Source organism: Colius striatus, chromosome 2 (assembly GCF_028858725.1).
Source record: "Colius striatus isolate bColStr4 chromosome 2, bColStr4.1.hap1, whole genome shotgun sequence".
Classification (NCBI taxonomy): Eukaryota; Metazoa; Chordata; class Aves; order Coliiformes; family Coliidae; genus Colius; species Colius striatus.
The window spans coordinates 117,433,151-117,460,561 of record NC_084760.1 but is presented as its reverse complement, the minus strand read 5'-3'; the positions used below and the strand labels follow the sequence as shown (position 1 = coordinate 117,460,561).

General features: G+C 39.7%; 1 protein-coding gene across 2 annotated transcripts in view; it reads left to right on the top strand.

Moving 5' to 3' along the window:
- The window catches only part of PLCB1 (phospholipase C beta 1), a 374,348-nt gene that overhangs the window by 4,199 nt on the left and 342,738 nt on the right, over positions 1-27,411 (top strand). For both annotated transcript variants that reach the window (XM_061989255.1, XM_061989256.1), the window contains exon 2: positions 7,876-7,953. In XM_061989255.1, the coding sequence (XP_061845239.1) occupies positions 7,876-7,953 (78 nt within the window). The remainder of the gene's footprint in view (positions 1-7,875; positions 7,954-27,411) is intronic.

The window sequence follows — 27,411 nt, the reverse complement described above, 5'->3', positions numbered from 1 at the left end:
GAACTCACCTGATCCACTGCTGTAGTGGAATCCAGGTCATGATAGCTCATCCTGATGAGAGTTTTAAAACAGCTTAATAAATAAATAGAAGGATGCAATTAAGTCCCTGTGTAAAGCTTTATTGTAGGAGGTTAAACTTAATGTAGTAGATGTGTTGCTAGCTGAGAAGGTTAATGAAACCTGAGTATGAAGGGTGACTTCTCTCAGGACTGATCTGACGTCTGAAGGGGCTGAAACTTGCCTTAACTGTCCTTTTCCCTTTATTTTTTTCTGGCCTTTTCTCTGGGAACAAGGTAGACGTAACAGAGTTAACAAATATCTCAACAGCTAGAGCACAGCTGAACTGGTGCAGTAATTGGCACACTAAAACAAGTTAATACGATGGTGTATATTCAAAAATAGGTTTGTTTTCACTTCTTGCTTAAAGGCTTTCTTATCTTCCCTAGTGATAATATGTACTTTGCATAAAGAATTTGACTGATTTTTAGGCTTACATACCCTATTTACTTTTACTTCCAAGTTATCTATATCAGTGAGGTAATGTAACTGTACCTAAACTGAGAGACCTGATTCCAATTTTATAGCCATAGTTATTTCTAAATATTTATTGAAACAAACCTACTGGTAGAATTGTGTAGTGGCTACAGCACTTGACTAGCTATTCCAGTGGGCAGCAAAAATGAACATAGGTCTTTTAAATTTCATTTTCATGCCTTTGTCATAGAGCATTTAATCTTCATAAAACATTTTGGGGCTCAGACATGGAGTGCTATGTACAGTTTTGGGTTTCTATGTTTGTTTTGAATCTTTTAAGAGTATGAGAGATGTCGCCTTTAACCTTACAAGTAAATGTAACATCAGACTATCATTGTTATGGATAAGCTGATATTAAACAAAGGAAAAAACCAGGAAATTTTCAGAAGTGATTTGAAGACATTGATGCTCAAGTCATTTGCATTTTCTTCCTGCATTTTTTGTTTGTTTTTAAACTCTGCACAAGTCTGTCACTGCAGTACATTATTGAGGCCATGAAAAATGACCCACCATTGTTCTATGCATATAAAACTAAAACAATAAACTGAAAAGAGTTTATTTTTTCTGAATGTTTTCAGTCTGGAAGGAAGAAGCTAGTCCCATATTTTAGCATTTTTATTTTTTCTTTGTTGCTAATCTTTATGTGGTAAACAAAGAGCAGCTTTGTGCTAGATAAAAATATTTTATCTAATTGAATAGAAGTTGTGGTGTGGTCTTTTGCAACATAGGAGAGTTAAAATTTCTCAACAGATAACATTTAGTAAAGAGGAAAGCCTGAATTTGGTTAACTCTGTTGAAAAGCTCTTGCTAACTTAAGCTTGGGGGGAAAAAAGATTTGGATTCTTCTCAGATGCCTGCCTTGAGAGATGTGGTGAAGACTTTACGTGTTGAAGTCACAGATAACATCTATGTTATTGTAGCATCTGAGCCCTTTGGAGTGTTCGTAGATACTGGGGAAACTGAAAGCCAGAAAACAATTCTTAAGTAAATGTGAAAGAGAAGCTAACAGTGAACTGAAGTTGTGCACCCTTATGCTTTCCTCACTTTAATGTTTGACTAAACCCAGACCCTTTTATTTCTAAAGCCTATAGTGAGAGTTAACTAAGCGTTGTGAAGTCTTTATTATAAAGTAAATGCTTCGTAAGCACTTTTTAATTCATTTTCACACGACCTGTTAGATTACAAAATGTATTCCCAATTGTACTGTTGTAGATCCAAAAAAAGAGACCAGTGTAAAACACATCTATTTTTTAATTTGTGATGAGATACCTTGGACCTAATTTTCAGGCTGCACAGCACCGTACAGTCAGGTGTTCAGAATGCCTCCCCAGTGAGTTTGGACAAATTGGTCTCAGCATCTCTGAAAATTAGAAAATGAAATGTGAAAATACAATTCCAATATTACCTCCAAGTCAGAATACAGCATTTATGCCCACAAGCAGACTGCTTTAAATTATTTGCTCAACATCTCATAAGAAATCTCTGACAGAGATAAAATCTTCCCAGTTGGCATTTGTCTACTTTTTCTATGAAGTTCTGCCTTTATTCCTTCTTTCTGGACTGCATACTTTCCAACATCTACAACAAAGGAGCACTCATGCAGACAAATCAAGACTACATGTGGTAAGGCTGTAATTAGTGCAAGAATATGGGCATCTTGAGAAACAGGACAGGATAGTCTGCTTCTGAGAAACAAATCCCACTGAAGGTAGCTCTCATAAACTTACAAGAAGCTAGTCTTTAATTAGCAGAATAGTGAATTCTCCCCTGTTATGCCATCACTGAAGTTTCTCCTGGATTTAACGACTCTTAATAGTAAGGAATATATCCTGTGTGTTCCAGTTGAACAAGTGGGGTTTCATTTTACAAGTCCTGTAAACTCAACTCCAGTTTGGATTGATTATTTTTGTTCTACTTCCAACCTCCAGCACTCACTTCACCTTTTCAAATATTTCCTTCTTGCAGCCTGTTCCTTTACACAGCAGATTTGGTTTTTCTGCTCTCAATAAAAGAGGGCACCTTTACCCTTCTGGATTATTTCAGGGTTTCATTGCAAAACCAGGAGACAGGTACTCTCCCTCCATAATTCAACTGACAGCCTAAAGAAATTCCTAGTGCTAATTGTTTGGGTAATCCTGCTTGGTTGCAGTCTGACTACACCCAGTGTATTATGGAATTTAACAACTAATATATCTGCTGACCATGTGTAAACTGTGGTTTTGCTACCTCTTCTCCTTTGCCCCTTCTCCACTCATCCAAGCCTGTAATTCCCTGCCCTCTGGGATGGCCAGAAAACTCCCTGCATGGACTCTCTCCACACCTTTCCAACAGCCTTACACCCTTGCTCATCCAGTATTCAACTCCTCTTGCCAAAGTGAAAGAAAAACTGCAGAGTATTTTGCCCCTGCCAGAAGCAATCTGTATTTTTTACCTTTGTATTTGGAAGCAGTTGGGCACAAGTTTTCCAGGAAAAGGTTCCTGGAAATAATGATGAATAATGATACGTGTAAAAGTTTTCAGGTTGTATTTGGGGATGTTTGATGTCTCTCAAAATCTGAGGCAAAACCAGGTAACAGTATTTTGGCTTAATAAGGCAGTGCCATGAGCCCATTCTGTTCTAAGAGCTGAAGATGAAGTCTGATCTGCTTTTCTTTTTAAAATCTGTTAATGTGAATTTTGACTGCAAGTGTTTCTAAGAAACATCATTGTTATCTATGTATGATTTATTAAAACACATACTCATCACAGTTATGGTCTTGCTGGTTGACAAGGTACATGTATATTTTCACTCTACTGTAGTCACTTTTGAGGATCCATGAAGAACTCTTCATCTATGGCAGGACTGACCAGATACTTTGCATTGCAGGCACACTAGTACCAGCCTGTGATGTTCTCTGATCATTTTGACACTGAACTGTGCTTGGCACAAAATGCAATGGCAATAATGTGACACCCTTACCTTAATACATACTGAGGAAAGTGTAGAGAGTTCTGGGAGCATGGTGCAAAGCCCAGGATGTAGGTGTTGGAGTGGTTCACCCTCATGTAGCTGTTCTCACCTTATGTCTCTTCAGGTCTTAGAGTGATGGTTGAGGAGTAGGTAGAAGGCTCTGACTCTTGTGGGTGGATGCACAGCTTGCTCATAGGGATGCTCTAAGGATTAGGAAGCATGGGCTACAGTCAGAAAGGAATTAAATCAAGGTTTCCACCCTTGACTTTGTATGATCATCTTTATTGGAATGGAAATGACACTTTTTGCTATCTGATGTTAAATGTAGTCTAGAGGACCCACACTTAAAATCAGACCTTGGAATGATTACCTGTCAGGCACTTAAATATGGATTTGTCCATTGATCTGCTATGCCCATGTTCTGCTGTGTCTGATTGTTCCTGTGTGACCTACTCTAGGAGATCCTGCTCTGGCAGGAGGGTTGGACTATATGGTCTTTACTCTAGGAGATCCTGCTCTGGCAGGAGGGTTGGACTATATGGTCTTTCAAAGTCCCTTCCAACACTTAAGATTCTGTGATCTCAGAGTTCTCCCAAAGTAGCACTTTGTGGGCATAAATTTGAAGCCTCTTTGTTTAAAAATATAAAATAAAGTATATTGCTAATGCATGATCTCAGGTTGTACAGCCAATTAGGATGCAACTTAATGGGATAAGTATTCAACAACCACATGATTCATTTGATGCTGTGAAATGGGAGGAAAGTAGAGACTTGGCAGTAAGTCAACAAATAAAAAGGTGGGGGCTGGTGCTTTAAAAGGTGAAATTAAAAGCCTTTTACAAAAAATATTCACTGAAGTTTAGACCTGTGTGATATGCAGCACACTGGGACTGCCAGGTCAGGGCCATTCTTAAGTCTTCCTGTTCAAGGGATTTGCAGTAGCAATCTGTCAAACCAAGCTTGGCACAGGCACCCACAGATGGCAATTGAAAAGCTTGATAAACCACAATAATCTGCATCAGTGACTAGACACTCTGCCCTTCTCTTCTTCCTGTCATCTTTATGGTCACAGCTGACTTTTGCCTTAGCCACCTCCTCCTGCTTTTCTTACATACTTGGAAGTGTCTCAAGAATCTGGGGCTCCCACCACAAGGCTGCTTGCTTTGCTGACATCCAGAGGATTGTAAGAGCTATGCCCCTACTCTAAAGTATGTGCTAATTCTCAAATGTGTTAGCTTTAGAGATGTAAAACACTGACATTCCCCCCCCCCCCCCCCCCCCCCCCGCCCTCTTTTACTCTCAGGGGATCCAGGAGGGTTAGGGAAGAAAGGAAAGTATTTGTTTGTCCTTCAAGTCTTCTTTGTTCATTTGATTGTTGGTTCCCTTTAGCTATTGTGTCCTGTCTGTTACCCTCTTCTTCAGAGTTGTGTGCAATTGGTAGTGTGTTCAGGAGAATTAGAGATAGGTCAGCTCTTTGGGTGAGAAAATGGAATTAATGGACTTCAGGATACTGTCATGAATAATTGCAAATATGTCTATTGAGTAATATACCACAATTATGCCCATATAGCAGAATAGTTTTTGTAAAGAAATGTACTAGGCAATTGTCATTTGAAACAGGTTTCTATTTCAGAGCCTTGAACTGCTCTTCTTTTTGAATGTGTACTGCAAAAAAAGGTTTTCCTTTTAATTCTTGTCTGCCTTTTCTGCTGCTTTGCAATCAAGGCTTGCAAAGCAGCAAACCTGTAGCATGTGACAAAAGACTCCATGTTAATGTGGAGTGAGAAGGACTTGCAGAGCTGACTAGAAAAGTTTATTTATGTTCTTCTACACCCAGGACCATGGAGTGTGGCTTTTGGTGACAGTGACTTATAAGAGTTGTAGTTAGCTTATAGAATATATAAAACATTATGCATGTGGCTTTTATTGTTGCTGTTAACTGTGTGGAAGAGTTCCTGAAACACGTTACATAGCATCTGAGAACAACTTCATACAAGTAACTGTTTGTATACAACATGACAGCATAGGCTTCTCCTGTTCATCAGCATGTTAATTGTACTCTGCTTAACATCAGAGCAGTGTAGTTACTTTAGAAAAGAGGCATAATGCACAACTGCTTTTTGATTTAAAAAAAACCCCACAACAAACAGACAACTTCGTGTAGCACCAGAGGATCTTAAATTAAGACTCATTATCCCTGTCACCACGAGGTTTCCTTCCTGTCGCCTAATATATGTGGAAGACGCCTTTTTGTCATTCTCCACTTTTTTTGAGTGTGATTATAGCCATCATTTTACAACCCACATCTACCAAAGAATTACTTTGATAGCTGTATGTCATCAGCACTGGCAAATCCAAACAGCTATTGGGTTGAAGCTAATAATTTCAAATGATTAACCAGGAAAATGGATTAATCCTAGATGTTATTGCTTCCTGCTTGTTTCCCATCACTTCTTCCTTTCCCCCTGAAGTTGTATATCTTTTATGTGAAGGCAGAAGTACGCTTTGTCTTTTTCTTTCCTCATTTTATGTATTTGCACAGTTTCCAAGGGACATAATGAAGTAAGCTAAAACAGGAGAGTACTCTCTTCAGAGAAGTATTGTTTGACTTTTATTTTTTTCTCTTTGTGTCTCTTTTTGAAGGGCAGAGGTTTAAGAACAGGAGCTTGCAGCTATGGGCAGCCAGTCAACACCTCTTCAGGGCCTGGCACTCTTAAAAATAAACTTGGGCTTTTTCCACTCAAATGTTACCTGACTCAGGTGTACAAGATGCTAGAAACTGTGGAGAAACAAGGGAAAAAAAGCATGCTATAAGTTCTGTATGCCGTTTCCCTTAGGCGAGTGTTTTCTTGTAATGAGGAAAAGAAGGGTCAGGAGTGCTTTGGGAAAGAGCTCTGATTCCAGCTGGGACATTCCCATAGCACAGCCTGGCAATGGTACAGCCACTTCTTCCCAGCCCCTGAGAGCTTATGTGGCACCTATTCAGGTGTTAATGTACTTGTGACACAGTTACTCCACAGGCTGGGTCTTAGAGTTATAAAGAGAACCTTTACATTGATTGAAAGGTTTGCTCTTGTGTTTCTTCTTAATGTAGAACTTACTCTTCTATTTGTATTTCTCTTGTGCTTTATGTTTGACTCTCTTCTGCTTATTTCCCTTCAGGCTTCTGACTGACGCTGGGCTTGTCACTGAGTTTCTTTGGGTCTTATTTTTACTAGCAGTGAACTGGGAATAACTCAACTTTCCTGTATAATGAATGCCTCTTGCCGGGTGTTTGGTACTCTATTGCAAAGGACTGTACTGGTGGCATGACATAGACAAGTGTTACCTTCTTGTATTGGAAATGGCACTTGCATGAGTTATTTTTTGTTTATGATACTATCAATGCCATCAACTTTATTTGCACTCAGAAAACCCCCACACTTAAATATGTTTGATTTCAATTTGAACCTACTCAATTTGAACCCTGTTTTTTCCTTAAAGGAGTGCAGACTGGCCTGATGCTTTGGAAATAAGTGTACCCTATAGCTATAAAATACCTATAACACTTCAACACTAATGTACATCCTTTTTGAGAAAGAATTGTGTCTTTAGTCTGGGTTCCAGTGGAAATAAAGCTTAGGCAATTTTTTTATTTGCCCATCTTCCTCTTCGTTTCTGTGCACCATAACTTTTGAATCAAGTTTGGCAAACAGGCAGAGATCTCAAGACAGTGTTTTTTACAGATGTGGTGAAAAATATTGGAGGAAAGAGAGGTGAAATCATCCTAGAACCCTGCTGCACTCAGAAATGTGCTTGATTTTTTTAGTGACCTGAGCTATGGATCATACCAGACTAGACAATTTTTTAACTGGTTTAAAGGTTGGGTAGAATATATATACACCTGTTACTAAAATCTTCATAGTTTGGTTGTAGAAAACCCAGAAAAATAGTAATGGAAATGAATTTACAAAATCTTAATGTAGCAGGTACTATTCGAGGTTTTCTAGGTGAATGCAGGCTTTGTATGTTAAAGATCATAGGCATTTAGCTGTTGTCTACAACTGAAAGTTAATTTGGATTAAGGTGGGCAGTAGACTTCTGATAGTTATAGTATTTCACTAGGTGGGCTTCTGTTTGGCACTGTTTTGTCTATTTAGTTTCATCTACTTCCAGTTTTTCTGGTGTAATTCCATGTATTGACAAGTCTGGAGTTTAGTGCTGTCTTCTTTCTAATGGAAATACGTTATGACAAAAAAGTGATAGTAAATTCTTTCAGTGACATCTTGCTAGCGATACCTTCAGGGTAATTTCTAGATGTTGCAGTTCATTAACAGGGATGGTAAAGCAACTAGTGCATAATTACATGTACTGTGTGTTGACATGTGGCTTTTTTTTGTCCTTTTCCTCCAGGACTCCACTGTTGTGACTCCAATTATTCTCAGAACAGATCCACAGGGATTTTTCTTTTACTGGACTGATCAAAACAAGGTAAGAGAAAGCCTTCCTGCTCCAGAACAGTTCTTTCTGATTTTTGTGATGTGACAGGCCGTAATGAAGAGGCTTTGCATGCCAGTCCTAGCATGGCAGACAAGCATTACATCAGCATACGTTACTCTGCTTTTCTGGGGAGGAGATACAACAGTCCTGTGACTCTTTCCTGGTGCACAAAACATGGAGAGATGGATGGAAGACTTGGTAATTTCCAGCCATTTTAGTGATCTCATGGCCAGTGAGGTGTTTATTGTCCTGGTTTATAGACAAGGATCCATTTGGGATGCTGTTGCGGTTCATAGTTGGCTTGTGGTTTCTCTGCCTTGCCTCTGTATGCTGAGGATTTTGATTGTGGTACACAGCAGACTCAGAATTCCCAGAAGCCAGAGCTCCCTTTGAATTCCTCCTCCTGCACGGCCGCGTGCTCCCTGGCCGTGCCTGATGGGCCACGTCACTAAGTTCTTACTAATTCTCACTGGACACTTATTTTCTTTTAAAAACATTCCGGTATGTTTAGATCACTATTATGACTGGGGAGCTGTTGGGAAAGCTCATGGCTTGATTCATCACTGTGTTACTCCAGTTCCACATCCATGTCACCCCTTGAAATCAGCACTGTCGTGTTTCCAGCTGTTGGAGAGTGACTGGAGTGAAAGAGCATCAGTACCCTGAGTGATTGGGTGTGGTTTGTTTCATATACCATGTCAGACATATAATAGAACATTATTGTTGCAATTGTTATAGCAAAATCCTGTGTCACAACTATGAACTGAATGAATTCCACCTTTTTTGAACAGATGAATATTCAGGTACTTATGGAATAAGTGCTTGTACCAGCTCCCTGTTGAAAACAACGTTGGAGCTTGGTAGTGCTTGAGCTTTGGCCTTATGTTGGAACATAGGCCAAACTGACTAAATATGTATGTGTGGTATTCTGGCTGTGGAAACCTGGTTGCATAGCTGTTGTTCAGGAGTTCCTGTTGATTTTATGTTCAGATACCAGTGCAAAAATTGCTTGAGGAGGTAGCAATGGTTAAATGCTCAGAATGAACAGGCAATTTGCTGTTACATTAGATCATATTTATCTTTCTATGTTTGCTTTTTAGAGGAGATGGAGTGCAGTTTTGAGTCAGTGTATTTGGAAATGGTATCATGGAGTTAGAATAATCTTGTCTTTGCTTATGCTTTTACAAGGTTGTTATGGGTAATAGTGGGTTCATCTTTTGACAGTCCAGAGTTAAATTACATCCCAAAGGAACAAAGTGAATGCCCTCAGAAGTTGAAGGCTCTGACTGATTTACACCAACCCAATATCTGTGCCAGAACCCAGTGCAGTCTTCTGTTTTGTTCCTTCTCTTGCATAAACTAATTGTATAAGCCGAAAAATAACAGCAAACTTTGTAATAATAAATGGAAACCCCCAGCTGATTGGAGAGTTTATTTCACTTCTAATATGTTTGGCACTAAGACCTCCTTCAGTTTCCTACTGTTGTCTGTAAAAACAATGTCTTGAAGCAATTCTGTGAAGAATAGCTATTTATAGAATTGTTGTTCTCATATTCATGAAACAATGTATTTATAATGCTCAGAGCATTTTAAGAAAGGTTGGAGATTTATGCAAGAGACGTGTCAGTTTGATTTTTAAACTTGTAAATCAAGCCTCTGTAAAGGGCACCAAGAGGGATTTTTTTTTCTGGGTAATAGTTTAGGACAACTAGGTGAAGATTGTTTCTAAACCTCATCCTAGTAGTGTCTATTTAAAAGAAGTAAATATGTTTCTGTTGGGGTACTGCTAGTGCAAGGACCAGGAAGGAAATGCCACTTGCTGCTTTTACAAAGAATAGTTGGGTTCATGCATATTGAGAAATTATAAATATTTAAAAATGAGGTTATGTAGGAAATTCTCTTCATTTCCTTCTCAGTGCAAAAATGATCCTGTGATGACCGTGGAACTACCTGAAGAAATATCAGGACAATACAACCTCTGTGTGCTCACTTTCTCTCTTTTCACCTATTCATTAATTTGTAAGCAATTGCTTTTGTCATAAGCAAGGCCTGTTATTGTCTGCATGTGGAGGGCCAGGCCTTGCTAAACAAAGTGATGAGCTGCGGGAAGCTTGCCTACCAGCATCTGTGGTCAGACACATTTTCCTGGGAGCTGGCTACAAACAGGTGTGGAGATGAGGCAGTAGCAGGATAGTAGCTATCAGTAGCAGGACTGTCCTGTTTGCCAGACATCGTGCAAAGCAGTAAAATACTGCCTGGATAATGGTATGGCTCTTAAAATAGGAATCTGACTTCTTTGTTTGCTATTGCCTTATCAACGAAGTTATAAAACAATTACATGAATCACTGAGGTGGAGACAAAACCAAAAAACCTCTCCCCTGTGCTAGATTTTTATTTAGCTTAGGGAACTGATGGTCATAGCTCTGCAGCTTTCTTTAAATTGTTGACTGCTTGAGCTGCTTCTCACATTGTTTTCTTATTCCCTTCCTTTTCTTGTTTTCCTTTGTTGCAGAAAAAGGAAAGTAATATGTAGCATCTGAGTGTAGCAGTGGATCTGAAAAGTTTTTCAGGTTGTGCAGTCAGAGCTTTACCAAGTTCCTGGCAAGGATGCACGTTCAGTGCAGTCTTCCATCAATGTCACTGACCCTGTCTTGTAGTTCTCTGTGAATCCTTGCAGGGTTTGCAGCATAGTTGATGAGTCTGGATAGTGTTGGAGTTGAACAGATGATGGGTCAAGAAGTCTGCCAATAAGGTCATTTTTACCAAAATGTTTTATATATGTGACCGGTGTAGACTCGTAGCTTGCTGTTCTCTGTAGCTTTCTGATAAGTTAGTAGTACACTTCATAGTTTCCTTGCAGGAACCATATGGTCCTAATAAATCATCCTAGGTATCTCATTTCAGCCCTGTGAAGATCTATGCCACTTAAATTATGCCACAAGTAAAGGACTGTTAAGGGTGGCCATTCTAGCGATACAATTTTAGCGATTGTTTCCTTCTAAGATCAGGAAGAGAACTTGGAAATAAGGCAAGAGAAATAGGGGCCCCAGAAGCCTGGTTTGCAGCAGAGTAGCCATCTGACAACTTCCAGCCAAGACAAACAGTTAACTAATTGCTCAAGGCTCCTTCAATGCAAAATAAGTATCCATAGCCTTGCTTTTTGCTTCATGATTGTGTGTGATTATGTTTGGGCTGGGTCCAGTGTATCCTAGCAGGTACCAAGGTCCAGCACAAGTGCTTTTGGCCGTTAACAAGAGCCATATTAACAAGTGGTTGATCAGACTTCTCTGAATGATTTTATCAGTAGAGTAAACAGTAGCAGAGAATGAAAATGCATACAAGCTCTTCTGACTCTGATTTCTCTTTGATTTTTTCTATGCTTGGTTCACCTTCACTGACCATTGTAGTATGGATATAGCTGCAATGAAGGTCTGATAAGCAAGTTCATTTAGGCTCTGCTCATATTCTTTGGTAATTATAATGCAATATCTTGCAGTTTAACTTGCTGTATATTTGTGTATTTAAGTATATTTTTCTCTAATCAGAAAAGGTAATCCTCCAAAATAAAGTCATACATAGCATTTTGCTGTTTTCTGATAATAACAAGGAAATCTAAAAGCTTTTGTTTTAAACAGATGGCAGGACAGCTTTCTGATTTTAATTGCATTTTTCAGTATGAAATTCTTTTACTGCTGAAGATTCTGGAATATTTGCTTCATCTTTATGCAGAGTGCTGGCTGATTTCATATTATTACTTGAACGATTCTCAACATGGGTTTTAAGAAAGAAAAATTAATTAATGTGACAAGCTAGAGTCTGTTACTTATCTTATTGTTCCCACAGTGTTTCTTAACTATAGCCAAACCAGTTAATATTCACTGTATTGTCATTGTGACCTGACTAAAACTTATTCATGAATGATAAATCAAAACTGGACCAGGTGAAGAGAAAGTCTACTGGACAAAAAAAGGAGTGACAATAAAAAGCATATCTCAGGAGATGAGAAGGAGCTCGAAGCACGTGGTGTCTTTTAGCCTAGCTAGCAAAGCAAAGCCAGAGAAAGACTGTGTAATATCTGTCTATGAATAAATGCATCAGAGGATGCATAGGCGGAGTAGAAGAAATACACATTGTCAGATAGTTTCAGCATTATTATTGTTGCATCCTTCAGCTGGAAGTTATGTTACACAATTAAATGGATGTAAGGAGAAGACACTTAGCCCTTGACTCAGTGCAGTTCCGATGCTGCCTAGGAAAAGGAGGAAAGCAACTAATTGCTTTTATGGTGGAGCCATTTAGGTTTTTACAAGTCCGAGGATGGTGTAATATACTGTCCTCTTCATCTCACTAGCATGTACTGATTTATTCCTCTTTATTTTTCAAGCTAGGTAATTACACTGACATGGCAGCTTGCTGAGAACAGAGGATGCAAACCCTGTCTCATCCACAGCACCATGACAAGCTACCAGTCTTTGTCATGAAACATAAGTGCCCAGTCTTGGGAAGTCAACAGCGATTTCTAAAGCCTTCTGCAAAACGCTATTGTAAACAGATGATGATCCCATTTGTCTGAAGAAGTTTGTGTTGAGAAGCTACTGCAAGTGCTGAGGTGATACTCCATAAGAAGGGATGCATGGCTGAAGTTTCACTCCTCTACCAGTTGCAATTAGAGCAGTAGCACAGCCCAACCAAATGATTTAAGAGTGGTCTGTGCCTCAGAGTCTGGTTTGCACATTTCATACCTCAAGCTTTTGTTTGAGAGAAAGTAGGGTGATGAGACCACAGTGGTACAGAAGTACCTATGGACACTTGTTTCCCCAGCTCTAGCTTGCTCAGATTAACAGACTGAGGAGATCTCAAGGCAGACACTCGATCCATACAGCTTTTTTGTAATGATAGTTTTGCAGGGAAAGCAGAGTAGTTTCTCCTCTAACAGGGATAGGCCTGTTTATGTGTGTGGGCATCACTGACTGGTACTGATGTGCTGTAGCTCAACCACAGAATATGAGCTTGCTACAAGAGCCTGTAGTAATAATACTGTACTCAGAGCTGAAGATTTCTCATTTCATGAGACTTCATGTAGTTCCTTGTGGTAGATGAGGAAAGGATTCTTCTAACCTGGAAGATCCTTTCTCCTCTTGTGTCCTGAAGTGATCATGAGTTTCTTTGGGCCTGAAGACCCAACATTGCAAAGTAAATGTGTGGAGCTCTGAGAACTGTGGGTAGGATTCTGTAGGATTAGGCTTGGCTTCAGCATTTTCTAAGTTTGTGGCAATCACATTGCCCTCATCCAAATGAAAGATGCTGTGGCATTTTTCCAGCTACTGGGAATTTTGGCTCTGTTATTTAAGGGAGTTCTTTTGTGTCTGTTTTGAATTGGAGCTTTAAAACAATTGAGTCAGTATTTGTACTGCCCTATGGGTCAGACCTCTTCTCATTAGATCTTTTTATGTTTTACAGTACATTTGACAAGCATACAATAAAGGCTGAAGTTAACATACCAATATTTTAAATATATCTAATAATTTCCTGAGAAGTATGTAATATTTAATAGTACTAGGTTTAAAAATACCTGCTCCAACTGCTTGGCTTAATTTCTTCAAGACCAGCATTACTCAGTTGATACATCCCATTTCTGAAAATATCCAAGAAGTGCACTGTTAAATATGTGTTCACACTTCTCTTTCTGGCATGTAAAAAGAAAAAAAAAATAGCTAAATGACTTTTTGAAGAACTGAGGTTGTAACTATCATAATTGCATGAGAAATGATGGTATGTGTCTCTCCACGTAAGGGATTATTTTAACATGTACAATGAAAAACTCACTCTTCCTGTTGTTATAGCATCTCTAGCATTTCAGCAGTCAACATGTCTTATTGTTAATTCTTCTGATAATGAATATAGGATACATGAGCCTCTTATCATGCTGTTTGTCATACAAATGAATAAGCCTTTACTTTAGCTGCAAAATACAGGAGTCAGAAAGACTTAGGTCCATGTATCATGCTGACATTCTACCAGACACTGAAGAAGATTTGTATATTTAGATCTTTATGTAGTGGGGGTTTTTTTTGTTTATTAATAGCAAATTCTGTTAGATTACTTGTGTTCTCTAGTACTTGTAATGCTGCTTCATGGACGTCCATGAAAACATCATATATGATCTACATATGCACCTTCTTTAGTGTCAAACTGGCACAAATGGGAATAGTACTAAGGATACAATGGTTTGCTAAGGGGTTGTAACCATTTGGCTGAGCAGTGCATAAATTGGAAGTGAAATCCTAAATGTTGAGTTTTTCCTCCAGTCAAGGTGCAGTTATACGATAGGCAGCATAAAAGTAAATCTATCAAAAGTAGAGAAGCTACCTAATCTGTAGCAGGAGTTCTCAGCTTAGGAGTTGTGACACTTTCTTGGAGGAGCTAAGGATAAAAAATATTCAAAAGCTGAGTTACCTGTAATAGCTACTTGAGGAATAATCCTGGAAAGTTCACCTGCATGCATTTCCTTTCTCTTCGATATAGAAATAATTCCTCACCTACACCTCTAAAGGCCGTACCTAGGAGTTCAGAAATAAGAAACAGTACATGAACTAACACCCATATTAACAGTTCCATGCTGGAAACTCTGCTAATGCCTCTTTTTCAATGAAGAGCACTGCCTCCTTGCTGGCTTAGACTACAAAGAAGTGAGGAAAATTTCTAACTCAGCAGTTAAGGTAGTAGGGAAGTCAGCCTAGCACCAGTTCATGGTCACCTGAAAGCTGCAGCTCATATTTTTTCACAACTACTTAAAAATTGGCATGTGAGCAGAATAAAAGAACTTGGGGAATGTGGTGGAGGGGTCACCACAGATAGTGAAAATGGGAGGAAATATTTCATGGAAGCCAACTTCCCATCAGACTGCTGATTTCATTTGTAAAAGGAAATATCTCTGCTTTCAAAACATGGAAATTGTTCAAGGCCCATTAGGGAAATGGTACTACATCAAACACAGAGATCTCTAATAAGCATTTCCCACTGCTAAATATCTCCCTTACTGATGTGAGGAGGCAGGAATAGAAAATGAGTTTTGGATATAATTACAGTAGGTCCAGTTTCTGGAATGAGGAAGGCAAAGAGCTTAAAAAAGAGAGAATGACACTGGAGTCAGCCAAATTCAGGCACTGTTGAATTTTCAGGTACTAAGAACAGTTCTACTGTACTTCGTGATATGCAAGAACATGATCTTTTTTTTAGCTCTCTAATTGATAGTGGTTGTGACTTTCCTATAAATATGAGATTGTAGGTTGCCTTTTGTTTGAGACTTGGTAAGCTTTGGCTGTTGCTACCTGTAAATGTTAAATGATATTAAAAAAAAGAAAGAAGCTTCAGTTTTTGTGTAAGAGACCTTTATGATCTGGCTGCTGGGAACTGTTGTTGTTACAACTTTAAGCTTAAATATTTCAGTGAAGAAACATTGTGGCCAGGCAAGGAAAGGTCGGTACTGCTTAATTAGCGTGGATCCAACCTGCTGCATTATGTGTGCTTTAGTGTGGAAGATGGTGTCTTAGAGGTGAGAAAGGCTTTTGGTGAATGGAGACAATGGTGTGTAATAAGCTGTTGGTCTCTTCTCCCCTCCTTAATGAAAGTCTCTTGTGTTCATGCCCACAGCTTGTACACAGATTGAGTTGGATATGGAGCATCAGCTTTGACTGACTTATTATTAGCACAGTTCAAAAATTGGCTTCTAGGACATCAGCTTTCATGATCGTTTAGAGGATAACTGATCTTTCGGCTTGCCTGTCAGATTGCCCTCTCTGCTGAAGCTCTGCCAGCTCAGATACTTCTCTCTAATACCTCATTCTGCTTTCAGGGGTGTATTTTGTGTATGTGTGTTTGAAAGAGGTAGTGCACTAAAAAGAATGACCTTTTATTGTGTCTATACGTATGGTCCTCCAGTTTGAGCACGTGCATTCCACTAGCAATTAGTGTTGTGAGAAATGTGTTTGGAAGTTATTTTTGCTTTCTTTATAAGGAGTTTGAAAAAAAGTTCTCGATGTGTTTGTGTCTGGTAATAAATGTCAATTTTGCACTAATACTTGCCTTGTTTTCTTGAAGGCTTTTTGCCATTAAAAATGTGGACTTTACCCTGCTTCCCTATCCTGACTTCTGCTTACTTCTACAGTCTTGGTATTTTACAGCAGCTCTGCACACTTGCTCCTGGCATCACACAGAGTAGACATGATAAAGCCCTTGGCCTCTATGTACAGTGATAACAATGTGCTCCATTGTACCTCACTGCCTTCTTTTTTGATTTGGGGTTAGTGTGTAAGGACAGAAGACACTCTGTAGGATCCATTCCTAGAGAGTCATCTTTCAGTCCTATTTTTGCTTTAATGACAGCTTTTATTATGAATGCCAATACTGGGAAGACACCTAACCAACCTCATGCTACAATTCATAAGAGTTTGAGATTCACTCTGTGTTTGTTACTTTTGAGTATTTCTAACTGTTCAGAAGCTGTTTGTATCACCAGTCTCCTCCAAATATTCTGCTGGATTAGCAGCAGATTAAAATCTGTAGGCAGCCTTTGGCAGTGGTGTGTCTATTCTCTTGCCTGCAACCTGTCTTTCCATATTCCTGATACTTTGTGCTGCTATGTCTCCTCCACAGGCTATAGTTCTGCTATTAAAATTCTGATGTAGCTCTGGGGGACAGCAAACTCCCAAAAGAAAAGAGATAGTGTCCGATGAGACTTTGCTCTCCCCTGGCCGTGTGTTGTGTATGTGTGCACATGCATGTGCTATCAGGGGGCAAACTTCCTTTTTTGCCTTTTCAGAGTTAGGACTTTTCACCAGTTGGGAGACAAGTATTCATCTTTGTTACTTCTTCTAATTAACCTTTCCAGAGAAGCACGTTTTCCAATTTACTATGACTTCTTGACATCATTGTCCATCCTTCAGTTAGTAACAAACAATAATAATAGGTGTATGTTCTCATCTCCAATACCTGGTTTGTGATATTGTAACTCTACTGCTGTTGTCACTCCTCATGCACTCACTCTGGGGGAAAAGAATAGGGGCTGTGATGTAGAGATTTCTGTTTTTGTTTGTGTCCCAGGCAAAGTAATTTCCAGTATCTGAATTTTTAGCTTGAGCTTGAGCCTGCTTTTAAGACTTGACACGTGCTTTTCTCCAAGATGCTCTTAGTGTTGTGTGAGAGGAACAAGATGTGCTGTTGTGCAAGAGAACTATTAGTGGTTAAAGAATGTATATAAATTCTGAATCTTCAGGGCACGTTAAGCACTCAGCTGTCCAATTAGCCCAATACTTTTGTCTATGGGGGTATATATCACATTGCTATTTCAAGGCTGCAGTTGTACATCAAAAGTGAAATTCTACCCCTGTGCCACATCCCAAAGAGCTCTTGTGTTGTCTGGGGCCTGGGGATTACCAGAACCAACTCCTTTTTCAAGGCTGATCACAGTGTGCCTAGAGAGCTTTATTGAACCTTTCACTGCTGCACCTTGTGCACACACCATCAGACTGGTGGTGTGCTGCAGGCTGCCTTGACTGCCTCAGATGACAGAGTCTGCCTCAAAAGTGGAGAAGTCTATTGGTTTTAGGGGCTGTGGCCTGGCTGTGCTGCTTGCTATTCCAAGTGCTGTTTATTGAGAGCTAACTCGCAGCTGACCTAGGCAAATGCTGCCTTGCTGGTGACAGTATGTTGAATAAACAGTGTGAATTGTAGTGTATTTACCTGTGCAATATGTCTCACTAAGAGGACTTTGGATAACTTAGACAGGTGGTTTACTCCCCAGGGACCTGATTATCTATCATTGCTAACAGTAGTAAGTGCTATTTAACAAGAGTAATAATAAAAATATTGATTAGCAGGGTACGGATGTCTGGTACTAAATGATGCTCATTGAAACCCCTGTTACAGCACTAATGAAATTCTGAAGGAGCTTTTTGTCTTTTATTCTAGCTGCTCTGGATTTAGTCAGGACAACTAGACATAAGGATTCATTAAATAAAAAGTACTATGAAGTGAAACACTAATGCCTTGAAAGCTAGGAATATGGCCAAAAAATATGCAGGGAATGCCACTGGAGAAACTTAGGTAGTTTACCTTAGACACTTTCAACGTTGTGACTAGGAAAAGTAATAAAACCCCTATATTTGGTGTTTAAAGGAACTTAAAGCACAATATGGTATCCTACAAAAGGTAGATTTATTCTGTAATTTCTCTAAATACAGAGAAAATCAAGAATGGTTTTCTTCTTGCTTTTAATACAATTTTACTTGCTAAATACTGAGATAAACATAGGACTATGTTATTCATGAAGAACGTCTTCTAAATGAAAGTAAGACCTAGAACTTCCTGAGCTGTTTTTCCCCATGCAACTGCAACGTGGACTGCAGAGGCATGTCTTAAAGCCTTCTGCCAGGCACTTCTGGCAGCCAGCCTTCCATAACCAGATCTTCACTCTGTCACTAGTCCATGCTGTAATTAACAGTTCCCAAGCATACTTGAAGGGGAACTGGCATTGTGTGTGAGCAGCAGCAGTGCTGTTCCAAGGATGCTTATGAGTCTTGCAGTTGTCACCCCCTTCTTAGCAGTTACTTGCTGCAGTGGAGGACCTGACTGGATCATTAAATATCACATACGCTTCCCCTGCCTCAGGAAAATACCAGGTTGCTATGATACTTTTGGGATTTGAAGGTAGCTGGAACTTTGCCTTTCAATTCCTTAGTTTAGGGCTTTTTCCCAGAGGCTGAGTTGTCATTAGATGTCCATCCACAATGGCTTTTTGCTAGCATTGCCTTAAAAGCTATGTGATTGTTTAAAATAATGCAATAGCCATTCATTGAAGTGGCTAATAAGTAACTTGTCCTTGACAGCAAAGAAAAATGCTTTAGCAATTGTGTTCTAAATGTGTCTATCAGTGGCCTGTAAAAATGGTATTCAAAGAAACTCTGTAGACAGTGGGCTTTCTGTAGGTGCAAAGTATATCCTTTCTGCAGGATGTGGTTTTTATTTGATTGTAAACCACTTGTATGCTTATTCCTGTAGCATGTTATCAGTGAGTGTCATAGTCTAAAATAGTCTCAGATAAATCTCTGGCTTTGCCTTGCATGTTTTACAGACATACTGGAAGACAGAAACCTATAGACATGTTTGCCAGTGCAAATAAGTGGGAAGAGCCTGTTGGAGGTGCAGCAGTAGTAGTCTTTGAGCAGAATGATGTCATACATACTAGATGGATGCAGTGAAAAGCTTCTCTCATTAGACTTGCATCAAGTATATTTTCAAGTATGGAAAAAATGGTTTGAAAAATGGCTTTTCTGCTGCCAGAAGTAGGTTTTCAGTGTACTGACTGCAGATGTATCTCGTCACTGACAGCTCGTACCAGTATCTTTTCTGTATCAGTGTGTTGCATATCCAGATATAGATCCCTTCTTCACATATGTTCTGTTGAAGTTTCAATCAATATTTTTACTGAAATGTAGAAGAGGAAGAGTGTATAGGTAAGATAAAGAAAGCTGGAGGTCAGGTCAGCCATTCTGACTTGCAGACTGAACTACTTGTACTCATCTCCATAGTCTTCCTACACTTCACTAACCAAAGAATCATTCTGGCTTCATGGTGTTTGTGTAAGGAGACAATTATCTACCCATTTTTAGTTATAGTGTAGGGGGTGGAGAGAGTCTTAGCATCATGAGTCTTGCTGCAGATTTAATTGTTGAAATAAGATCTCTTAATTCCTTGAAAATGCCTTTTCTCTTGGTTGAAGTAACATAAGACACTTCAAAATGCTTCTTTCGGAAGGAAAAGGGGTGGGGTTTTTTTGTTGTTTTGTTTTTTCCTCTTCCCCTAGTATTTTTTTCAGGACATACTGGATTTCAGGTTAAAATTGTGTCTCCTTCTTCCATTCATTGCTCCTTCTGCCTCAAATTCTGTCTCACACAGAACTGGTAGGATTTGCTTACACAGTTCTGTCTCGATTAGTATCTGAGTTTCCTGGACACGTCCCGATTTCTCATGCAGAAATTTTCCCTGTGCGGAAGCATGGCTTTTGCCACCTCTTCTTGGTTTCTGGATGGGCTGTACAGTGCATGTGACTTGTACAACTCTGATACATCCATGATATGTTAAAACAGCTCTTTATAGATTGCCTATAGATGTGAAAGGGCGTTGCCTATGAGTGGCCTGGTAATTACACATTTAATTGTATATGACATGTCACTTTGTGTCACTTGCTTTAGAGTGCTCCAATGCTTGTGTAACATTGTAGCTAGAAATGTGAGCCTGGAGATAACATAAGACTCCTACAGCTGAAGAATGCAGACATTTAGCCACCGCCATCCATCCAAATCCTTTGGATTTATACTGGTACTTGGTCGTGGCCACGCAACAACTTCCCTGGATTTATGCCAGGAAGATGGCTAATGGAACAATCTTTTTATGATCTGTTTAGCTAAATAGCTATAATAATGTGGGATATTAGAGTAACAGATGCTGTTGACCATCCTGCAGCAGATCAAAGCTTGTATATACAGGAGCTGTGTACTTCCTTTGAATGTCATGTGTGTAATTCGGGGCTTCTCATTTGTTGCTATGGTATTATCAGAATAATGCAAAACAGAAGTGGTAATTTTAATTAAGTAAAAAATGCCAGTCTGCAACAGCTCAAAGCCCAAGGAATAGTTCTTAGTACAAGTAGTAATGCAAAAGGGTGTTCTATAGATGACTTTCAGACTTTGCTGGCATCTGAGGATTTCAAAGACTTGAAATACGAGTCCAAAGTTGCTAAAACAGTCCTGTGTCGTAAGACTTAAGACATGTTTGGCTCATGTGGCCGTTGCAGTTTCATGTGGCCTCTAGACTATAATCCCTGAAGCACACATGACCAGCACCTGGAGTTGGCATTTCTCTCCTGGGCTTCTCAGGCTAGAGTCTGGCTGTCAACTTCAACTTGACAGTGCAGGGCATGGTGGTGGCTGGCAGGTCCCACCCTCTGCCTCCAAAGTGGGTTAGAAGGGTGAGGTGAAAATGAAGCGTCCAGCTGGTAACTTTGTCTAGATTTTCTTCTGGGATCCTTTTTGCAGAGAACAGCTTATTTCACTTTTACTTTTGTATAAAATGGGAGGGTGACAGATGCATACAGCGTATCTCAGGGTCTAGAGAGACTTATGCCCCAACCTGTCTCTGCCCGATTCAAGAGAGTGATGTGAATTCATATGTCAGATTGGTGAAACTGAGCTGTTTCAGCTGTGTCTTAGTTCTGTACATTTGAATTGAATCTCCATGATGGCGGCACAATAATAATAATGAATAATCTCTGAATCATGAGGGTGTTATGAGTTGATAGGAAATTCCTCAGAGACAAAAGTGCCAATTTTGTGGGTATGACTGAAAGAGGAAGATCTGGGGGAATTAAAAGCATTTCACACATGATCTTAATGAGTTGTTTCAGGAGTTGTAAAATCTGCTCCGTTAGTATAATATCCTAGCATCATTAAACATAACATTTAATTGATTTGGCTTTGTGTTTTGAATATTGATTGTTGGGTGGTCTGAATTTTCGTATATTGATATAATTAATGATGCTGTTAATGATTTGAAGAATCTGCCTGAGAATATGGGAACAAGTGTGTTATGACCTGTAGAGTCATATGCCAAACAAAATAGCATAGTTTCAGGCTGAAGACTCAAAACTGGGAAAGCTGCTTTTGTCCCATTGCAAGTCTAGTAAATGTAAGACACAAACTTCGTGTAACTAGTGAAAATAATTGACTTGTGACTCGCAGAATGAAAGTGCCTTTCTCTCACATCTGTATTTATTATCTGCAGAGCTGGAGAGTTTACCTTTTGCTGGCTAGACTAGGCAATGAGCTCTTCATAAACACTGCTCATAGGCATTGAGTTTGACTGAATATGCCAGTAATGTGTTTCTAACATCAGAGGAGTGTGTAAAAGAAGATTTTGAAGCTCAATAATGTCTGGGAAATGACAAAACTCAATTTAACCTGGATGTTTCAGCAAAACGGAGATGGGACTGAACAGAATTACCTGCGAGCACCAAGAGGGCTCTACTTAGAGGTCAGGGAAGTTATTATCAGTCAGTTGACACTGTTCACTTCAGCATTTTGTGGTGGTGTGTGTTTTATCCCTTCTGCTGGCTTGCAAGAATTGCAACAGCTGTGGTTTTGTGTGAGAGTGTAGCTCTCGTGGGCTCAGATCATCACTTGTCCTCATCTGTCATTGCCCCCTGCCATCAGGTGCCCTATGTTGGGAAGACCTCATGCAGGGAATCTCGCCAGTCGCTCCTTGAATGCATCCTGCTAACACTGAAAACTGATGCAACGCTGCCCAAGGATGCAGCTCACCAGTGTCCTGGGTCTGGCCAGCATAGGGTTAACTGTCCCCAGCCGCCACCAGGGGGCGTGGCCAGGCTATTCAATGCCATGTGACGTCATGTCAGGGCAGCAGCAGGTACACTGGGCATTGCTCGTTTTTCTGTGTCCCTTGGCCATCATTGTAACTGCCTACTCTTTGTGGTGTTCTATTAAATTGTCTTTATCTCAACCACAACAAAGTTCTAGAACTCTCTTGATTCTCCTCCCCATTCTGCAGAGGTGTAACTGAGTGGTTTGGTTATTGTTCAGCTAGGGCTAAACCAACACACTTTGATATTTATGATGGAAGGAAAACTGTCTGCCCCGTCTGTTTGGGCTGATATTGTAAGGGCCAGGCTGCATGTGGCTGAGGGATAGATAAGGGCTGAGTGGGACAGGTAGTTGCCCAATGGCTGTGGTGGGGAGGTTGTAGTTACGTCTCATTTAATCAAGAACACCCAAAGGTTAACCCAACAAGTTGTATGGGAACTAGAGGAGATGATACTACCTCTTTCAGCTCAGGCTCCCACCTGCCCTGTTTGTTAGGAGTGTATGGGAACTCTTCCTTCTTGGGAATGGGTCTCATGTCAGAACTATTTGCAAAGCAGATATACTCCCATGTTTTCATAGGGTTTTTTAATATTATCTTTTCATACTTGATTCTGTGGGAGTATATAAAACAAAATCGGCTGACTTGCATAATCAGGCTCGTTACTTCTAGTGTCAGAAAGCCTCCTCACACCCAATAGAATGCTTTTGGAAATCTTGAATGTCATGTTTGACTTCAGTTATAATCATGGGGAGTAGGAATAGACATTAGTATCTGCTTACTGTCATGTAAGGCAGAATGAAAAATTCTGGTTTAAATCCAAACTTGCTTGGATTTTGTTAAAGACAAATATTATGATGTTGTTCCTATCTACATCTGTACTTTTTCCTGGACTTATTAGTTGAAATGAAGATGCAGTGTTCTAACCTGGATTTGCTTGAAGACACAGGCCATATTCTAATATGGATTAATAAAGTTATGTTCTGTTTATTTTGGAGATATGATTTATCTCCTGTGTCTAGATGTGCCTGTTTTTTTCCTGGAGATTGTCTAAGAGGATATTCTGACGTTATAAATGTACCACAAACATAGACCTGTGTGCATGTACTTTTCTTTTTTTATTCTTTTTTTCTTGTTAATATACCTGTGAAATGAATGATCTCCCAGAAGAGACTTGAGAATGTCTTTGGCTAATATCATTATGATACGAATGGTGATGCTTGCTCCAGAGACTTAATTCCAGTCAGACAGCTACTAATTAATAAATGATTGCATAAATCAACAAGATAGGAAAAAGTACAAGATATTGCAAGTTCCCAGATGATCTGGAAGTCTTTTTTTAACTCTGCATTCTGTCCAACTGATGTATGCTGAGCATGAAGTGAATGACGTGTGTTACTTGATACGCTTGCAGAATGTAGATGTTACATAAAGTGTTTTGACCTGTCCTCTTTTTGCAGGTCTTCTGCATCCTCTAGTCTTTTTTTCTATCTTACTTACAGAGCAAGTGTCTTAGTAATGGCTTCAATAAGTCAGGAACATGTTGAAGTTGTGGAGTGACGTGTGGTATAGTGTTGTACTGCTGGTATTAGACAAAATGCTGGTGTGGAGAGATGAGAAGGGGCATTAGGGATGGGGGGGTACTGGTTGTTACCTATCAATTTCGGAGCTATAAGCAGACTTCTGGCTTGCATCCACTTCAAAATATTATGCTGACGATAAACAACTTTTGGAATTGAACCTTGGATTGGGAGGCAAATAAGTAATGAGTACTGCACTGAAGTGAAAAAAAAACCCCAAACCTCAGAACCAAACCCACCAAAACCTCCTTTTGCCAACCATGGGGAGAGATTGTATTTTGTTTGAACTCCAGAATCTTTTTCAATTAGACCACTTTCTAAGTACTCAAGCTAAACTGTGTGTTTTTAAACTTCAGAGTAAGATGAAGATGGCTTTACAGTTTCCCAGTTGGGCATTGGAAAGATCCTTCACTGAACCAAGAAAATGTGGCTTTTCTTTCTTTCTTTTTTTTCCCCCTCTTTTAAAGCAAGAATTAAGGTTTTCTATTGAAAATTTCAAAGTCATGCAGTATTTTTAAGTGGGTTCACATTGTGCATGCTGTCAAGATAAAAAGCCAGTTAAAACGATTGGTCTTTGAAGCTTAATTGGCTTCCAGAGATGAGCTTTCTCGGTGTCGTCTTAGTTTGTGCCCAGAGATTTCTTCCTTGCAAGGGACCTTCTTAATAGGAGATAATTTGAGTGATAATTCATGAGTATCCTCATGACTAATGCACTTTGGAATAGAAGTCTGTGTCCTCAGGCCTTTGAACATTCTCCATCCTGCTGTATAAAATAAGACAAGTCACAGTCAGGGGCTTCTGGCTTTTAGTGAATTTGCAATGCTTAATTTGGTGTCTTGGTATACTAGGAATGGTGTTTTGTAATGAGTACATGGGCTGTCCAGCTTCTAAGCCCTTCTTCATGTATTGCATACTATGAGGAATTGCTGATGAACTGCAAACCTTTCAGATTCATTCCTGTGGCTTAAAGGAAGCCACTGAATGCTCTCAGCTCTAGCAAGCTTTGGTTGAAGGTGGAGGTGGCACTGAGGCTTAAACAACTCCTTACATACTCACATGGGGCATTAGACCTGGTGGAGGGAGAAAAGTGTGGATGATGTTGCCTCCAAAGAAGGTGGAATGTGGAATCATAAGGGTTGGAAGGGAGCATGAAAGATCATCTAGTCCCACTCCCCTGCCATAGGACTGTGTATGGTGCAACGTGACTGTGACAGTACTAGAGGCCTCAAATTGAAAGTTGGGGCAGCCTTGGTTCTGTGACTGTGTCTAGATGTGCAAGTGTTGTATCTACAAAGGAAGTCTTAGCATAGGTGTGATGCTGTGAAATACATTTATTTTGTTGTAGATAAGAGTTACAGACAAGTTGTTCAAGGATTTTCTTGGTATCAGACAGGTGCTGATTTCTATGGAGCATCATGACTCCGGTGTGCACATGTGAGGTTGCTGGTCCTGCAGCACAAGTCAGCAGCATGTGGGCTAGCTCTGCTCCAAAAGTTGGTACTGGGGCATGGAGCTGAGCTGCAGTTAGTAAGCTTGTCTGAGAATCCCTATTCCTGCTGACAGGAAAAAGTAGTTAGTTTTTCTTTATTCTTTTTATATTCTCTCTGTAGCCTGCTTACCCTGTGCGTGAGCAAGGCTGCTTCTTGTTGACTGATGCTGTAGCTGTTGGCCTGACTCCTGCCTCTTAGAGCTGGCTGCCATAAGTTCCTCTCTGGGAGCTGTCCTTCTGGCAGCAGCATTTCATTCCTTCACAATTTAAAAATCAATTCAAATGATGCAGATCCTGATGGAGATTTCCTCCTCACCTGTAGCTGTCTAATCCTTGAGAGGTGGATCAAGTGCTGACTGGGATCATTTGAACCTTTCAAAACTTTCAAAGCAGTGTAATGAACATCTTTCTTTCCTTGTAATCCTACAGCAGATGCAGGACAGGGAAGGTCTTGGTGAGGCAATATGAAACTTGTTAAAGGTTGGTAGGTTATTTCAATGCTGACTAAATTTTTACCTGGCTTTGGTTTTTTTTAGTTTTCTGTAGTTAAATGAAACTTGGCTTCTTCTGTCATTTGTCCTTTGGTAGAAAGGCAACTTCTAACAGAATCCTCTAATTCTCAGCCAGAAGGTTAATGTAATTGTTTCCTGGTGGCATCTTCTGGGAGACAGTGCTTATCTTCCTACCAAAGAGTAATTTCTGCAGAGCGAAGGCTTTGTCTTACTGTCCCCTGCCTGTGCAGAGAGCATTTCAGGCTCCTGGGACTGTCAGATCAGATTTTCCTGTCCAAGATTGTGACACAAAGTAGCTCTTCATTGTCACCAAAGATATAGCTGTACCATTGCTGCAGGAGCAGACAATGTTAAATGACCTGGCATGAATACAGTTTCTTCAAAAGTCCTTGAAGTGTGCGTATAATAAATACACTTTTGGAAAGTGGAAATAAAGATTGTGCTTGGGCATGCTAGTCTGAAGCCATCTGTAACATTGATACCTTCACAAGGGGGTGTCCTGCTTGGTGGGGTGTTCTCTGGCTGTGTCACACCTATGTAGATAATCATTAGCTCTGTGTCTGCATCTTCTCTTGAGGGCATTTGGCTTCCTGTTTCTGCAGGTGAATAGCAATGAGGCATAATGTAGCAGAGGAATGGATTTCTGCCAGCTGTATATAATCCACACCTGTTATTACCAGTGTAATCATTAACTTGGCCTTTTAAAGTAACTGGAAATAATTATCAGCACAGAGGATATTAGGTACTAACAAAACTTCTAGGCATGTCAACTTCTTTTAGAGTGGTAGATTGTGTGTCACCCTTGAGACTTGTTGAAAAGTTTTGCACTTAATGATGCTGAACTTATCTAGAAGTGTGAAAGAAAACAAGAAAACTTGTAAGCCAGAGGATGACTTAATTCAGTACTTTGTTATTATCTCTGTTACAACTTTCTCTGCAGTTCAGATGACTTAATTGTTTAATTCTTTTCCTTCGTGGAAAGTGGAGTTAGAAGAAACTACAAAACACACAAACTGCTGTTGCGTAAACATTGTTGGCAGAAAACAAATTTAAAGGTTTGCACAGATGGTGCTGCAACCAATTTAACATAGACATAGAGTTACATTTGATATTAAATTGTGCTGAGGCCTTTTGAGTCCTCAGGGTAGCATAGATACTGACAATTTGTCCAATGAATAATGCTCTAGTTGAAAAAATCCAAACAGCCCAGAATTTAAAAAATGAAAGTAAATGCAGTAGTGGTGGCTTTTTGGGTATTGACATTGTTTTTGGTCATAGAGACACATTGGAGATAGTGAATGTTATGTTCTTTTTGGTTTAGTGGACACATACAACTATTTAAACTTTCCTGAAAGTGGAGGATAGAGTCTTAGGTTTAAATTCCAATCATGGTTCATCCTCTGTTAGTGTAAAGAGAAAGTGACATCACTGTGT